This window comes from Oryzias melastigma, linkage group LG9 (assembly GCF_002922805.2).
Source record: "Oryzias melastigma strain HK-1 linkage group LG9, ASM292280v2, whole genome shotgun sequence".
NCBI classification, from domain to species: domain Eukaryota; kingdom Metazoa; phylum Chordata; class Actinopteri; order Beloniformes; family Adrianichthyidae; genus Oryzias; species Oryzias melastigma.
The window spans coordinates 21,294,862-21,313,310 of record NC_050520.1 but is presented as its reverse complement, the minus strand read 5'-3'; the positions used below and the strand labels follow the sequence as shown (position 1 = coordinate 21,313,310).

Below are 18,449 nucleotides of genomic sequence, written 5' to 3'. Positions count from 1 at the left end.
GCTAACTCTGGCTTTTTTAAAACCATGTTTAATTTTTAATCATGTGTTTTGTTTTAAATTGCATTGCCTGCATCTGATTCACTATAACTTGAATAAACACTGACTTAGAAATGCATTTTTTTAGTCATAGTTTCCATCATGACAGAAGTGTTACAAGAAAATGTTGAAAACACCAAAAACACAATTTTCATTGAAGTGAGTTTTGAAGCAATATTACTGTGGCAGATAAGATGTTGGGTAAAGTTACAAAATACGGGTTTCTGAACTGGCTTTATCAGTGAGTGACATCCTAAACAAGTTCTTACCTGCCTATGTTTCACTGGAAACATTCATTTTCTTTAAAAAGTTGCACCATCACTTTTAATTTTTAGCCATTATACAATACAAAAAAAGTATTTGTCATAAAAAATGTATCAAAATATGACAACACTTGATAAATTAGATTAGTTTTATTTCATTTTTAACTGTTGCATATGTAAGAAAAGGGAAAATAAAAACATAGGAAAATCCTAAAAACATGCTAGAAAATTACTGAAAAATTAAGAGTTTGAGAGCAAAAAAATTCCCCCCAAAAATGGTACTGGTGACTTGGCCTTTTGTCTTCCCTTTCCTGGGACATGTGAGACTTGCAGGTGCCAATGACACTCAGAAAAATGCAATACATTAAAAATCATGCAAACAATTTAACTCTGGTGAAAATCATCCAGTGACAGTGTTTTAGGGTTAACAACGTTCTTTTCACAGTTTTACCCTCATAGAAGTTCCATTAATGCACAAACTAAGAATCATAAACTGCTTGTCTCCAGCACTATAAAAAATACTTAATTTCAATAAGTGTGGTCATGTTTTTAATTTCTTAACTTACTAATCCTCCACATCTTTGTTGTGTGCATTTCTGTTGATGACTGTTTTTATGAGGTTTTAGACACCATCCTAAAGATCAAGGTGAAGATCTATATGTTGACAACAAATGTTTTCCTTTAGTTTGGAATTCAGCTGTGCAACAGACTTCACTAAAAGCCAAGTTCATCATGTGCTTGCAATAACATGGTGTGGATTGCTAACAGGTTTGCGGTGAAGCATTCAATCCCATGACACACCCACACTTGCCAAATGGAAATTGCTTTCTCTTTGAGTAGTTTTATCCACTTCTTAGAGAGCTTTTTTTCCCTTTGGAATTTTCTGATTTTCACTGCTAGCCTTGGAAAAGCAGCCATCAGTACTGAGTCCAACCACCATAGTACTGACTACATTCTTTTCCCTTCCTAATTACTTTGTCCAATGAGGCGTGGCTAAATAACAGAAAGCCTTTTTGTGTTTATTGTCAATACAGCAAAATATCTTGACATAACATCTACTTTCATGACTGTGGTCAAGTCAAAGCATAAACACATGATGCAAGACGTAGATTTTTTTTTCCCCCTCATACCAGTTTACAAATCTTCATGATAAAAAACACACACAAATCAAGAATAGACTTGCAGGGACTTTTAAGTGTTATGAAAGTTGTGCATCTGCCTTTCTTTTAGTTTTTCGCCCTGTTTCACCCAATCAAAAACCGAAAGAAAGGCAGGTAGAGTGAAAAACAGCAGCAAGAAACCACAAGACATGAAAGCAAGCTTCTGACAAGGACTGATTGTGAGTGGTTGTGTACTAACAGGCACAGATGCAATACTTTTAACCAAGCTTTTGATTGCAAGTATTTCCTGTTGTCCAGCTGTGAGACATTTTTTTCCCCTACAAGACTGCTAAATTTAGAGACAATATTTAATGCACTCACAAAATGTAAGACGTTCACAGGCGTGCACGCACACATACTAAGATACTCTGTATGTGCAATCGTAAGCAGTACCTGATGAGTTTATTTTCTTTCAGCAAATTGCCCTCCACCACAAAGATGTAAATCAGTGTGAGATCAGTTTATCGCTATTGACAGGAAGTTTTGAGTGACATGTCAAAATATACACTTTCAACTTTAAAAAACTAAAATGTAAAAGGAGTTAAAGTATTTTTGCCTCCAGTCTGGTAGAGGAGGACGATGTTTCTCAAAGAAGAGGTTGATTTTTGTTCTCATTTAAAGTACAACTTCTCACTTTGAAGAGTTTTAGCAGTACATGTTTTTTTCATTTTTTTTTTTCATTACAAAAGTACAACTTTCCGCAGCATTTTGCAACATCATGTGCAAGCAATTGTTGTACAACTGTCAACGATCAAGCAGATTGTTATACTAGTTGGAAAAATACACCATAAATTACACAATAAGTTGATGAAAACATCATTCATTTGCTTTTAATTCAGATACTTCACTTGCAGTAAATGTTTTTGACTTCAACAAGAGTCTTCCAAGAAGGCATTTTTTAAGCAGTCAACAACACTTTTTTTTTTTTTAATCTAGAAGCCGTGTCATTCCTTCACCATGGAGAGTGGAGCTATTCTTTTCCAGTGACAGCAACACATTCTCCTTATAGCAGATTTATCTTTTTATCCTCATTAGTAGTCCACACAGTTCTAGCACAGAGGCCATATTTTTTCCTCTTGTCTTGTAAAGTGGTAAACAAAAAACATAAGTAAAAAGAAGTCTGAATTTTCAGTTAAATACAGTTGCTAACAACAATTTCCCAAAGAGTCAAGTTTTGTTTAAAGCGTTCATTTCCTTTAAGACCTTTCATGTTAAGCAAATGTATTGAAATGTAAGTCAAAAGTCAGTTAAAGTGAATTCAAACCACTTAAAATCATTTATTGTGCTTTGATGTGTAACAAAGCATTTGGGAGTGGAAATAAAAAACACTTAAAGAGAGTAATGCTCTTCGAGCTCATCTGAAGGTCAGCGTAATGTTCTTGTGGGAAGCAGCGTTTCTTCCCACTCGCTGCTAAATTGATGCAACTACGCGGTTGAAACCACAATTATCTGAGTGTGCCATCAGCATGAGACGAAGGAGCCTGCAGCAAGTTTGTTTCCTGCTTCTCGCCTTTTTCAAAGGTAACAACTTTGGCTGCTTAGAAAGTGAGATAACTTAAAGAGACAATTGCTAAACTGAATATTAGAGAGCAAGAAGGGAGGGCAGAAGGACCTGCAGTGTTTAGATTTGTCTGTTTAATCATTGCTCAGAATCTGTTTGCAAGTTCTCATGTTATCCTGATCCTCTATTTAATATTAAAACCAACTTTCCAAAATGTCCAGACATTTTGAAGAACCTCATAAACAATTTAATATATTATTGTGAATTAGTCTACTCCTGTGGAACATCTGTCCTTGTCCCTCAGTATAAAAGATTCTGAGTACTTTTCTTTAAACGTGAAGTTTTTTCACACGTACCCTAAATTATTTCAACACTAAAGATATATTTTTTTTCATAATTTCATTATTCCTGTGCTGAATTTGGAAAAAAAGGTGTTTTTTGTCCTGTTATTTAACAATCTGTGCTTGAAATAAACCAAATCAACCAGTCATTAACATAAATGGGATTGTTTTCATTATTTTGAGCATTTTTCATACTGCATTGAAACTTTTTGGAACAATTGGAACAATGAAAATCAATATGACTTCATAAGTAAAAGAATGGTATTCAGAATGTTTGTGGTTTTACAACTGTTTTTGAAAAGCATGAATAAATGAAAGCATGAAAGAAATAATTTGATAGCATGATCACATTGCAAGCATTCTTTGTTAAATATGCATTTACAGTTCTGTTCCTGAAGTTTTTACAAATATCCTTTCTCAGGCTGATGAAATCATTTCATGAGGTTTTTCTTCAAAATTAAAATGCTACAGGATAATGAAGAACTCATTTTTTTGATATTTCCCTCACAGATATGTCCTCCCTAAAGATCTGTAACAAGATGCTGGGTAAATGCCTGCAGGCGTCCGAGGACCCTGCAGGAGGAAGAGTTTCTCTAGAAGGTTGCAATCCATTTTCACCGCTGCAGGAGTGGCTCTGGCTGCCTGAGGGCCACGCTCTGCGTAACCACCACACCGGGGAGTGCCTGACTGCACCGGATGATGAGTACGAAGGCGTTCGCCTGCAGCCCTGCATTTCCACAAGTGGAGTAGAAGAAAACAGCCAGGCATGGAGCTGCTCTAAGAGAGGCCACCTGACGTTGAAGGGGAGTGAGCGGCACCTGACTGCTTCTCATGAATCCAGTTTAGTCTTCATGTCAGGGGAACATAAGCAGGTAGATTTATCCTATATTGGCATTTATTAATGTCTTGCTGGGCTTTAATAATAGGATCCACTGTTGTTTAAAACAGCCAGGGAGTAGATGGAGATCTCTGGATAATCAGACGCTTTGCAGTGGCAGAGGCATCAAACATCACACCAGCCAACCCCAACAGCAGCTGGGAAAACCAAAACCTGGGATTTCTCAAAGTGATGTCTCAGACACAAAGAGACTCGCTGACACATGTGAGAGCCTAAACCAATATAATGCTTCATTGATAACTAACAAGTTTTATTTTTATTACACATTTTTATTTTTAGTTTAAAATATATAAATGTGAAACTTTGTGAGTTTTTTTTATTTTTTAAGTTTCTGCTTGTTTATTTCTTACCAAAATATAAAATTACAGACCAGTACTATACAACCTATCCAATGTATAAATTCAGCTTTATTGAGTGCATCTACACGGCAAAAACTTCCTTTAAAGAAAGTACAAAAACTCTTGTTTAAAGAAAAAGCATCTTATTTTTAGTCTTGCACAAAATATTATTTTCTAGTAAGTTTTTCAAGAGAAAGATAATCTTAGTTTTTAAAAAGGCATGTCTTGGTGAATAGAATATAAATAGAAGACCATCTGCCAATGAGGAATACATTTTTGACTTATTTCCAAGGGACTTGTTTATGCAGCACAAGTAATCTCTATAGAAACAACATACATTTGCATCATACAAGATATAAATTTTCTTTGCACGATTCGACCAAATAAAGTTTTCAGAATTCATTTGGTGTGAGATCTTTGATTTAGTCGGCATGAAATGAAATACCATTAATCATTTATAGAGCGATATGGTTTCAATCCGAAGAAGGCTTTCTTTCTGAAGCCATCACATCTATGTGATGCACGCTGCTGTGGCTCTAACAAGAAAACCTAATTTTATTAAGTGCACTTTAGAGCACATATTTATCGATCCAAAGGCAGCTTCTCCACCCATACAGCCACTTAGGGTTGTAGCAGCTCTGGTTTCTATGGCATTTTCTCAGTAGGCTCCTAACGTAGAAAAATCATTTCCCCTCTAACCATAGCACATGGTAAAGAATACAACTGTAATGTAAATCTGAGTAGTGAGAGCATGAGGGGATGGATTCCTAAAATGTCATGTTAATTTTTAATCGATTCCTTTGCAGATGAGGCTACAGAGGGCGCTCCTGGGACAGATTATTATCATGCAGACAATGTGACTCGTGTCTTCCTGAGCACCAAATCCCCTCAAGATCCAACCATGATCTTTTTCACTATAGACTATGGTGAGTATCGCACCCTTACTGGTTAAAACGGTTGCAGTTGACACAAATTATGTTTAACTTGAAAGTTGCTGCATGTTATAAAAAAAGAAATTTGAAAATATGATCCAACCCATATTTACGTGTGACAATGTTTTTCGCCACAAGAGGGCAGTAGATCCTAAGAAAAGGTTGATTTCTTTTGTAAAGTAACTAATATCAATACACAAATACTGTCCATTTAATTTACTTGTTTTAATAAATTATTGAATAACTTCTATGGAACCAAATATTATAAATCCAGGATTCTGTGCACATTTAATTAATCAAACTAACAAATATAACTTTATTTAAAATGCTTTATTAACACTAGTATTTGACACATGTTGTACTGCTGTTTGAGTTTTTATTTCAATTTGTTTAGATGAAATCCATCTTATGCATGTAACATTGTTTTAAGCAGCTGTATGTTTATCTTTTTCTCTCCCTTGTGGGTGTGGCACCTTCAGCCAAGTTGTTATTGATTGTCAGTTTACACTGTTCTTGTTCTTTTTGCCCACAAACTAAAAATAATACAACTTCCTTAACAGATTTTGAAATCCCCATGTGCGAGCGAGCTGCACAGCAAATATTTGCTTTCCTTCATGTGTTTTCCTTTGTTTTTGTTTTGGAACGGAGCACACAATGCATTATTAGCAACACTGTAGCAGTAAAGGAGTTATATCTCTTGAACTCTAGTTCAGAATACACCTATTAAACAAGATTTTTTTTTATTTTATTGAAAAAAAAAATGTTGAAATGATTTATACCACAGAGACTGGAATGTTTTTTTGCAAATGTGCCCGATATTCCTTGAAAATACGTGTGCAAATATGTGCAGGGATGGGCTGGAAGATCACAATGCTGGTGTTGACCTCCCTGGCTTTGGTCCTGGGAGCCGTGATCCTCATCCTCAGTGTTTACTCTAACAGGTGAGACTTACACAGCTCCACTTAAGTGGATTCATGAGTGGCTGGGTGGCTCAGTGGGCTAGGTGAAGGGCTGGCACGCAGGACCCCTGGGTTCAATTCCCAGGGTTGTCCACTGATCCCCACCCAGATTGGGTCCTTAGGCAAGACCCTTGACGCTGCTGCCTAACTGGGTCCCTGTACCCCTTAAGTGTCAGGAAGGGCATCTGGCGTAAAACCTCTGCCAAATCACTGATGCGAAACAGTGGGTGCTGTTACGCTGTGGTGACCCCAAAAGGGATAAGCCGAAAGTGAACTACTACTACTTAAGTGGATTCATGAAGTAGTTTACTTGTGAGTTAATCTTTTACCTCTCAAAGAGAATTTCATTTTGGTGCAAATAAGTTTTGCAAATAAGTTTGCATCAGTCCATAGTATCTAATAAACATCTGGTTTCAAAATCACTGAAATGATGCAAACTTGCTGCTTAATACACACATTTAATGAAAGAAAAATGTTGTCAAGCTTCAGTTTATGGAAGAGCATGAAAGTTCCGTCAGTGTTTTCCATTTTTTCTGTGCCAGAAAGAAGAAGACGGTTTGTGTTGTGAGGTCGTTCAGTCCCAGACCAGACGCCAGTGCTCCGGGATCCCCACTGCTCAGTGAAAGAGTCCCACTGACGGAGCACGCCATGCATCTCCCCCACTCCACACCCACCTTACAGCGAGGGGATATTCTAATAGAGTGGAAGGATGGCACTGTGACTCCCCTGTATGAGGCCTGAATGTTGTTGAAGATGGTGTTTTCTGTAAGAGCACGCTGGGAGCTTTAGTAAGACGTCAACCACCACCTCTCCCATTGTGTCCGCAAGTAAAGAAAAAAAATAAGTTTGTGAGATGAAAAGAAAACTCAGCTGCAGCAGTGTCAGGTTGAGTTAACTAACTTTTTGTTTAGCTTTCAGAGAAAAAGTTAGTCTTCAAAGAAACTAGCTGTTAACTGAGTGGTGATTCGAAAGTCAAAGAAAAACAAACTTTACCGCCTTTCAAGCACCTAAAGAGTTCAGCAAAGCCACTACATCTGTCATCTGCTATTGACCTTTGCACTGGTAAAAAGAAAATTAATATTTAGTAGAACCATTATGACCTGCTGACCTAGTCTCTGTTTTGTGAAAAACACTGCTGTGCTAACTATTTGGCTGTGTTACTATGTGCTTGATTAGTTTGGTAAACAACTGTTGTTTCTAAGAATTCTTGTCTGTTTTGTAGATGCTTTTTTTCACAGCCTGGTAGTGTTAAAAGATATATTTTTTTCAAACTACTTTAATTGTGTTAGCTTCTCCATATAAACTGAATTTTTTTTCCAACCATGACCACTCTGCTTTAGTTAAAAATAATTCTCTGCCAACTGAACATTTTGATAAGATGATTCAATTTCAGGGTTAAAGGCCAAAATCATAGATCAATTGAAAGATGTTCTGAACATTTGTGTTCAGTTTCTGGTGACAAAGAGAAAGGTGAAAATGTAGTTTTAAGGGAAAAAATCTAATTAAATAAGGGAGTTGCTAAAATCCAGTTTAAAGATTAATGGATAATTAAATTGACAGCATTGGGACATTATATATGAGAAGGATCATTTCTGAAAAGAACTATGAATAGGAATCAGAACAAGCAGGAAACAATGTTTTTGGAAAAAATGGATGATTAAGCCTCACTCTGGACTGGTGCCTAATAAGGCAGGACCACCTCTTCATTTCTGAATCATATCAGAAAGGTGGGTTTTGTCCAGATTGTTTCATAATCTGTGAAATTACTGAATCACAGATGTTTTTTTAATTGTCTAAAACTGTGAAAGTGCTCTGTTGCTTGTTTTTGAAAATGATTGATTTACATCTTGTGAAGAGGGCACACCCTCTCCTTTTATGACAGTCTGGAGCGGTTTCAATTACCCACATTGCAGCACAAGTTATCACAGGACAAAGATAAATTCATAGTTTGTTAAAAAAAAAGATCCTAACAAAAATCTAACCAAATGACAACTAAAGTGTGTGTTTTAACGTGTTTTCTAGACTGTAAACAAGCAATAAAGTTAGGTTTCTACCTAATTTGAGTTAGCTGTTTGGTCCTATCTCAGAGATATTCATTTTTGTTTGAAGATTAATAAAGTTTTTCCAATTGAACTGAATGATACTTGTATCCTACTTGTAGTCAGGTTCACTGTGTTTGTATTTTACCTTTTGTAGGAATTTTGTGGAGAGTATGTTACGTCCCTCCTTGGGGAGGAGGAAGAAATGTGTAACATAAAGAAAATAAATAAATAACCGGGCAGGGATAAGAATGAGACACAGGTGTTTAATAGAGTGACAGGTGTCAAAACATAAGATAAATCAAACCACAAAAATCCAAATGAATGAATACTAATAGTAACTTAGGTTCTCAGGCTTTACAGCAACAACAAACAGTCAAACATAAGTATCACACCAAAACAAACTAAAGAAACTACCAGAGCAAAATTAACAAATACCACAAACTAAAGAGGGGGAAACCAGGAGCTAGCAGGCTTGGGCCAGGCAGACAGCAGGGGCAGGCTGAGAAACAAATTCCCCACTCAGGAATTCAGCCGCCGCTGGAGCAGAGCTTCCTGGCTTCTTTTAAGCTTCCCTCTCAGCTCAGGGATTGGTTGGGAGGGTGCCTCAATCAGCTCTGCAGGAAGGGGGCAGAGTCAGCAGCAGTGGAGGAGCTGGACTTTTGCAGGAGCTGGTGAAACAGATAAAACACAAAGCACACACAGACACAAAACACACACGACCAGGGGTCGTAACAGAGTATTAAAACTATGCATTTTTGGAAACCTAATGGAATAAGCAATCAGAAAAACAATGTTTCCATTTGCCCCAAATCCTAAAAGGCGGCCATATTGGATCTTACAAAATGTCTGTCATGAAAGGGGTTTTCATCAATATTTTAGTGTCTAAATGACATAGAGCACTTATTCTGCTTGCTATTCTACAGTATTTTTGGTCAAGGAATCCAGTACTATTAGTTTCAGATATATTGAAACATTTTATACAGCACCAATTGCAATTACTTACTAAGTTCCTTAGATAAACTGGTCATTCGGCTAACCTATTCACCACTAACAAGGACAGGGCTATCGGGTTGTCTGATTATGTTGTAAGTGACCAACATTATGTAGTTGATGTGTGATGGTTCAATATAATATTACTTGACACCAGATGACCCCATATGTCAGTAAGATTCAGTTTGACTTGGAACATGACAAACCAAGAGGTCATCATGCTCTTGGGCCATGTTCTGTCAACAAGGAGCATGGTGTTATCGACAAGGTCAAGGCAGCCATACTAAAACATGGTAACCCATTTGCTGTTGAAGGTGAAAGGCTGCACAATGTGATGACTCATGCTTACATCCTTGATGAGTATGTACAAAGTGTCTTGAATGCAGATGTGACTGGGCAAAAACTGTATGAGGACTATGTTTCAGAGCGAACCAATGGAGATGTCAGCCTATGGGCACCTGTAAAGAAGGAGAAAAACAAGATGTACTTGTCTGCAAGCAAAAAAAAAAAAAAAAAAAAACACAATAAATCTCAGAGACCAAAATGTGGATCTAAAAGAGACCAAGGACTTGTATGGCAGACTGATGGTCCTTTCCAGGTCCAGCAGAGATATCAATCACAAAGTGGTCATTGGGAACCATGAGTTTACTCTGACACCACAAGCCCTTTTTTCTCCAGATGCCATGCCTGGACAAATCAAAGTTGATCCACCTCCTTAACAAGTTGCCTACAACAGAAGTTCCACAGGAAGACCAGCAGCCAAGAGATGGAATGTCCATCACACCAGATACTCCAAGTCGCAAGATAGCCATGGTAGATGGAATGGTTCTTCTGCAGAAGATGGCCTAGAAACCAGCAACCATGGTGACAGTCAAACATCTTAGTGAATGGTTCAATGACATGCTAATGTTCCCCACACACGACTTTGATGAAATCACCCATGTGTTTGACACATGCAGGGATGATTCTCTGAAGAATGCTGGCAGAGATAGAAGAAGGCAAGGAAGAGCACCAATCCAGTATCAGGTTAGAGAAGACACAAGCATACAGGACCTTCCAATGAGCAGGTTCCTTTCACATGAAAAGACAAAGGCTGACCTGACCAACTATCTTGCTGCAAAGATTCTAGAGTTCAACAATGCATCTCACAAACTGGTCATTACCTCTTCTTCAGAATATACAATGAGCAAAAAAGGCTTGCTTTTCCAGGAAAGCAATCATGAAGAAGCAGACATACTGTTGATCCACCAGGCTGTGCTGGCATCACAAAGAAACCCACCAGATTCACAGATGGTTTTCTTCTCCCCAGACACAGGTCCTTGTGTTAGTCATCCAAACTATGACCTCCTGCTGAAGAACACAGCCATTTCCATGGTTTCTGGGATTTTGAAAATAGAGCCAATATGGACAGCCATGGAGCCAGAAAAAGCAAATGCTTTGCCAACCTTTCATACCTTCACTGGTGCTGACAACACTGGAAGGTTCTCTGTTTTAGGCAAAGCAACCTGGCTGCAAATATACATGAAGGCAGATAGAGATGTCATCAGTTCACTGAACATGCTTTCAAATGATGAAGAAGTGACTGAAACTATGCTTACCACACTGGTAAGACAAGCTTTGTCTGTGCAGCCTACTCCCCCAAAGTCATCCACAGTATATCAAGACTATCTGAACTGCAATGGTATCTCTTCTCGAAGCATATACTGAAAGCGACAAGCTACCTCCTACTCTTTGAGCTCTGAGACAGCATGTTCTGAGAGCCCATATTCAAGCCAGAGTGTGGGGGACAGGCCAGCATTGCTCTGCAGGATCCTCCTTTGGATCCCCTACAGAATGGCTACCACAAAGGGTATGATAATCAGCTGAAACCAAACACGTCAGTCAGATACACTTCCAGCTCCAAAAGCCATCCTTGAGTTGGTTAGCTGTCGATGCAAAAAAGACTGCTCTTCTTGCAGAACAAAAAACTTATCCTGCACCAATCTTTGCCAGTGTGGCAGTGAAGTGAGTGTCAATATGATTTGGACACACAGGACATTTATGAAACTGATGATGACAGTGATGCTGATGATATGTAAAGACTCTTCAGTTGCCTAAAATGTATGATCATTTCAGGTTAATTAGAAGTGGAGATATTGACACAGCAGCCATTATGTGGAATCCAAGATGGCCGCCCTAACAGCCGTCAGAGAAAATGGAAACATTGCTTTTTTAAATGCCAATAAAATAAGCTTTCCAAAAATGTATAGTTTTGATACTCTCCACAAAATTCCAGCGAAATTACATTGGAAAAAGTGAATGGATTACGATAAATGATATACTCCTGGTGTCAGGAGTCAGAGCTCTGTCTCCTCCTCTGGTGACCGGCGGGAGGCATTTCCAGACTATTAACTCACTACACCTCCCAACAGCCTCAGCGCACAGCCCCTGGATGCCACTCACCTGACTCCAATCTGACAATCACCCACCTGTTTTTTAAGCAGCATACAAAGCTTTGCTCAGTGCAAAGTATTGTTTTGTGCCACCATCCCTACGGCACTGAAGGGTTCTTTCTGGACCTGACCTTCTGTTTCTGACCCTGCTCATTCTGTCATTGCCTGCCGCCTGCCCTGACCCTTGACTGGACTCTGAAATCTCTAGTCTTGGATGATCCCATGCTCGTGATTCACCTCTGCCTGTCTCACTCTGATTTAGCTTTGTGAACTTTTAGCTGTGCTTGGTTCCTGTCTGAACTAATAAACCTGCTGCACGTGGAACCAAGCACAGCTGTATGCCTACACTGAAAAAAACAAACTTTTTGCATTAGTAATATATACTTAATTATTCCTCATAATATTTACATAATAATTCAAATATTATGCAAATACATAGAATGTTCTAGTAAAGAAGTTAAGTTTATATTCATAAATACAGTAAAATTTAATCAATAATTGTTAGTGCAAATTGTTACGAGGATTTTCTTAAGTAAATCTTATTAGTTTTTTTTAGTGTATGTGTGACAAATGATAATATAGTGATTCAGAAACAATACAAAAAAAATTGGGATGTTAACAACTTAAATGAACTGTCAGAATCAAAACGGGTAAAGTGATAAAAGATAAAAAGGAAGGGGTTTTCATGAGGAAACTCCAACGCCAGGCTTTTGGCGCTTTTCCCTGTTTTGACATTATCTCAATCCAGTCAAAACTGTTCCACAGAAAGAAAAATGACATGCGGATATCCCTTTGGGCTTACTCAAACTGGTTCATTTCCTCATGTGGATCCAGAAAGTAAAAACAGGCCGACTGCTGACTGCCTGTAAACTTCTAATGAGAGGGCAGCTCACTGAGCAGCTCATTGAAGCCCAAAAATGTTGTGGCGTCCCACACCTCTCTAAATGTCAGCCACATGGCAACATTTAAATATACTGTTTCACAACTTGAGTCTTTGCATCTTTGTAAAAAACTAAGATTTATCTTCTTAATGACTATTTGATGCTGCCAAAATTTGAAAAATAGCCTCTTTCTCTTATTTAACTTTGACTTATTTAGAGTTTCACTGGTTTAGGAAGTGTTTTAAAAGTATAAATAAAAATGTCCATCCATCCATCCATTTTCTTAACCGCTTCTTCCCTTTCAGGGTCGCGGGTTGCCAGAGCCTATCCCGGCTGCTGATGGGCGAAGGCGGGGTTCACCCTGGACAGGTCGCCAGTCTGTCGCAGGGCCTCAATCACACATCCATCCACGCTCACATTCACACCTAGGGGCAATTTAGAGTTGCCAATGAACCTATGAAGCATGTTTTTGGACGGTGGGAGGAAGCCGGAGTCCCCGGTGAAAACCCACGCATGCACGGGGAGAACATGCAAACTCCACACAGAAAGGTCCCAGCCGGGATTTGAACCGGGGCCTTCTCGCTGTGAGGCAAGAGCGCTAACCACTGCGCCACCGTGCAGCCCTAAATAAAAATGTCTTAGCTGTGAAATTCTTTTCTGCATGAACAGTTTATCTCTTGTTAACCCCACTCCTCCACCCATTCGGAGAAGTCCAGTGCGCATGCGCGTTGTCGTATGCGCTGACCAAGCTGATTTATGAGATGGAGGCAGTTTCATTTACTGTACAAGAAACATTTCCCTGGATCCGTTATCTGGAGGCAGTTTGTTCAGCAAAATATGGTTCACTGCACAATTATAATAAAACAATGCACAAAAGGCAGCAGTTCTACGGATTCTTTCCATCACCAGGAGGTTTGTGCGGTTTAGCATTGGGAATGCCTCAAATTCCGTTTGGCCAAATCTCCACCACCAACTCAGAAAAAGGAAAATAAGTTAAAGAAGCCAGCCACAAAAAATGTAACTCTGACCTTTCTGTTTGCAAATTCAGATCTAAAAAAAATCGAATCATAAAATGTCTGCAATTTCTTCCCACATACACTGTTTTTGCCCCTATTTAAAGAAAATATTTCACTTTAATTTACATGTGTGCATTGTAATTATCAAGAATTATTACTATTTTATTCATCTTTAGGTGTCAATGTGTGGTTTTTTTGTGTGGCTATTTTGTAGTCTGTACATAAAAAAACACTAACATTTAAGCAGAGAGAATGTATTTAATTTTGCATTACTGTGGAGTATCCTAGATAATATTTTGTCATTTTTTGCTGTTTAAAATATTGAATAGTTAGTTACCCACAAGTGGACGTTTTGCATGTATTTTTAATTCAGTTTGTTTGAAGCATATGATTTGATTTTGATTTTTTTTCCTGTTTAATCTTATTTTGTGCATTGCAATGCTTACGTTACCATTTAAGGTTTCATAAGACTGGAATCTAAATTGTGAATCACGATTATACAAGAAAATAAAAATTAAAAAAAACATAAAAGTTTTAGAGAAAAAGACCAGATTGTCCATCCCTGCTTCCAAACATCTTTAAGCAAAACTGTACAATGATTTCTCATTTCATCTTACTGGCAAGAATATGCACCAACTTGCCCTTCTGCAGGTAACACAGAAGAGGGTGTGTGTGTGACCCCTACATGAATAAGGGGTGTGTGAAAACTGACTCAGCTTTCTTAATATGTGGCTGGTCATGTATCCTGTGTCACAATCCTTCAATGGAGTCTTTATGTCTGTCCGGCAAAGCACTCAGGCTACCGCTGCTTGTCTTTTGCCTAATTTGTAGGTTTGATTTACTTCATAGTGTATTATATACAAACCAGCTGTACAAACTGCAGACAAAAAATGTTTGTATTTTACGAACATTAAATCAGAGGAACATTTCTGTAATGCACAAATGAGATGTCAGAATCAAATGAGAGATATTAATTGTGGGACTTTTTAATAACAATTTTATCAAAGTCAGCAGTAGTAAACATACATTACCTTTAAGAAAAAAAATCCTCTTCTGATTGGTTGAACAGCTATGGTGCAGAGGTAGAGTGGTCGACCTCTGACTGAAAGATTTTAGGTTCGGTTCCTGCTCTACTAGTCGAAGTGTCCATGGGAAAGACACTGAACCCCACATGGTGGATGTAGGTTGGTGCCAGTGTTCAGGACAGTGTGTGAATATGTGTGTGTGCATGGGTGAATGGGGCTAAGACTGTAAATCACTTTTAGCCTTCAAGGAAGGTAGTAATGTGTTTTATAAGTATACGACTCTTACCATTTGTTGGTGGCACATCATGCATATAAACTTACACCTCAGTTAGAGTCTTTTTCTTTGACGTCAACGGAAAATTATAGTATTCTTCTTTACCTTCATCAAATCTCGTCCTCTAAATCCTCATCAGTCATTCCAACCCCCACATTTCCTCCTTCACCACATCTATAAACCTTCTTTTTGGTCTATTCTATGCTCTTTTCCTGGTAGTTCCAATCTCAGCTTCCTCTTACCAACGTATTCACTATCCCTCTTCTAAACGTGTCCAAACCATCTCAATCTGCATTTATCTTGAAAACATGAGCTGTCCCTTTGATACATTCATTCCTGATCATATCTATCCACATCATGCCCAAAGGAAACATCAACATATTCAGCTCCAGCTCCACCTCCTGTCTCTTTTTCAGATCCACTGTCTCTGAACCAACAACATGGCTGCACTCACTACAGTCTTCTACACCTTTATTACCCTCCTGCTAAAACACTTTTGTTGCTCATCACACCAACATTCTTCTCCAAGGTTTTCTGTGCAGAAATGTATGTGAGTATCCTGGTTTCAACTATACTTTCATATAAGTTTGAGTTATCAGTCATTTTAAGGTAAAATATTTATGTGGCTTTGGATGAAACAAAGAAGCAAAAAGTATAAAAAGAAGATAAAGAATCTTTATATTTATTAAAGTTTGGTTTCTTGTATCTCACTCTTTAATTTCCCAATAATTCCTGCAGGTATTGTTGTGTAAGCACATGTATTCCTCATCAAAAGTACATGAGCACCACATGAAACATGACTAAATTACCCACAGACATGAATCAGGTTTCCCTGTGAAATCTGCCCTCGTAATAACATGTATATAAAAAGGGGAAAACACCTTTGAAAAAAAAGGACTGTTGAGAAATCCACGCCCCCAGTTTTTAATATAGTGTTGAAAAGATTGGCAAATCAAGATTGATGTCAATGGAGTTTACATTTCTTTTGCAGACAAGAAAATGTAATGTTCATCAGAAAATGAATAAACTTGTCCAGAAGTGTTATCTTTACTCTGCAATTGCAAACCATCTGAATCTTCTGGGGAAATTCAGGACATAAATTTTACGCTGACAGACATAACGGATCTATTATCTACTAGACTGATAGCCAAGAGTACTGACCAAAAATGCAGTGAGAACAGGAACAAGCTTGATCTCCAGAGTAAACACCATGTTAAGAAATATTCTGTATCTCCATCCCAGACATAAAAATGCCAAAAGAAAAAAGTTGGCAAGTCTTCCTGGCCTTGTTTATCTTGAAAGCAGGTAGGGCGGCCAAAAAGTATCATCTTAATAGTTGACTAATCATGGATTATTTTTTTCGACTTGTCAACTTATCGGATCATGCATAAACTAGATGTTAAACACACATCTTATCACTGCAAACAAGCTGCTCTGAAATAACCATCTTTGATTCTATATAATCCCAAAGTGTACCTGTTCTCACGTGTAGCCAGGAAAGTTAACATTTCTACATGTGTTGCAGAAAGACTCGATCTCTTTTGAGAGCAGATGTTGCATGCTCTTGTCACAAAGTCACCCATTGAAAGAGAACATACTTTTTTACCTCTCCAACATAACATTATAAGAAATTAGCATTACCACATTTCTCATTCAAACACATTGCTGCAATAATGTTACAGGAAACACATGAAATATGTGAGCTAGTAAAATCCTCATCACTAATGTTAATATTTACAGCTATAAACACGAGTATGTAAGTAGTAATAAATTTGAAATCTTAGTTTAGCTTAAATAGACGATAATCCCTCTTCAGGGTTAGCATACTCAGTCACAATGTGCTTCCTCTACAGGTGTTCATGCATCGCCGTAGTGCTACCATGGAACATAAGTTCTGCCTTGAAGATTTTTTATTGGACATTTTTTTCCTTTTTTTCTTTTTGTTTCCCACACTTTCAAGCTTGATTATCGTTATGCTACTCGAGTCTTCCTAGAACTTCCTGTGACATCACTACTGACCCGGATTACCACTACTGCGCAGTGTCAGACAATAGCAGAGAAAAAAAGCTTGCACCGTGGTTTTAAAATAAAATCAAGGACAAAAAAAATGGAATAGTCAACACAATTGTGACTTGTCAACTTATCGTGACAACCCTAATGGGAGCTTTACTTTCTCGCTAAAGTAGGTTTTTCAACCTTTTGGTATTCTGTTCTTCAGATTTACATTGTGGGTGCATGTCCTCCCATTAGATTACATTAAGTCTGTGTGCATTCACACTGTTTTTATTAAATGAAGCAGACTTTCTGTGGAAACAAAGTCCCAACCTGGTGTGAAGGTAGCTTAAAGCCTTGGACTCAACGAACTGTATCATCACACATGGCACGCACATGACACCAACTTTTGCCCAAAGAGCTACAAAACAGCGCATTAGCATTCCACTATGTCCATACAGCCATGTGAGAAACATTTTACTGCTCCATAAAATACTGATTGGGAGCTGTTTGATCTTGTCAAGGATATCCTCTATTATTATTATTTATTTATTTTGTTTGTTTGTTTGCAAACACTGATTTTTAGTTTCTTAGCCTAATATTTTCACATGGATTTCCCCACGCTCTCTTGTCTATATGTGGATCCATCACTCATGTTTTCGTGAAAGTGCCTGTTTGAATGCTTTGATGAAATTCTAGCACAAACAAGAATGTCCTGGAGACATAGTAAAAGTTTTTACATGTTTCACAGGTCTCTGTGAGAGCTAGCTTACTCATCAATAAAGTTTAATGCTGAATGCTGCATTTATTTATTTTTCTTAGAAATCTGTTTTGTAAAACAGGAATCCTTTTTTTATTATTAATGACATTTTCATGGTGTCTAGACATGTCCCCTGTCACAGGATGTAAAGATTACAGGCTTGTTATTGTGAAACAGGCAGAGAAAAACAACTGTAACAAGCAGGCAGTGTTTTCTGTCGTGCTCACGCCAGACCCCATCATGCAAGTGACAAAGATGCGTAAAAAAAATAAAATACACAGAAATTTTGATTTATTAGCATCTTAGCTTCAGAGAGGGCCAAGGGCAACACAACAAACTAAAAATCATCTGCATAAAACGAAAAACCTCAAACCTACAAATTAAAAAATACAAACTTACATGCTAAATGCCCGGCGACTGAAGGAAAGGAGAAAAATATTTTAAAGAAAATGTCATCAATGCAACCACCTGCACTTGGTCAGGGGCGTGTCTAACAGAGAGGTACAATTCACACATTTTGCTTATTTAAAGTCAATGCAGTGAACTAATGGATACATTTCTTGAAATTTCACAAAACACATATTTATCTCTGCGATCTCATTGAAATTT

At 37.9% G+C, this 18,449-nt stretch overlaps 1 protein-coding gene across 1 annotated transcript; it reads left to right on the top strand.

Moving 5' to 3' along the window:
- The first annotated feature begins 2,773 nt into the window (after positions 1 to 2,773).
- Positions 2,774 to 8,561, top strand: LOC112147996. Its single transcript, XM_024274742.2, has 6 exons — positions 2,774 to 2,980; positions 3,812 to 4,173; positions 4,250 to 4,403; positions 5,344 to 5,463; positions 6,320 to 6,410; positions 6,971 to 8,561. The coding sequence occupies exons 1-6, from the start codon at positions 2,926 to 2,928 to the stop codon at positions 7,167 to 7,169; spliced, it is 981 nt and encodes a 326-aa protein (XP_024130510.1). The 5' UTR covers positions 2,774 to 2,925; the 3' UTR covers positions 7,170 to 8,561.
- Positions 8,562 to 18,449: the final 9,888 nt, after the last annotated feature.

Coding starts and splice junctions, on each gene's coding strand:
- LOC112147996 (XM_024274742.2), top strand. CDS start 2,926: ATGAGACGAAGGAGCCTGCAGCAAGTTTGTTTCCTGCTTCTCGCCTTT. Junction 5,464..6,319: donor CTTTTTCACTATAGACTATG/GTGAGTATCGCA, acceptor AAATATGTGCAG/GGATGGGCTGGAAGATCACA. Junction 6,411..6,970: donor CTCAGTGTTTACTCTAACAG/GTGAGACTTACA, acceptor TTTCTGTGCCAG/AAAGAAGAAGACGGTTTGTG.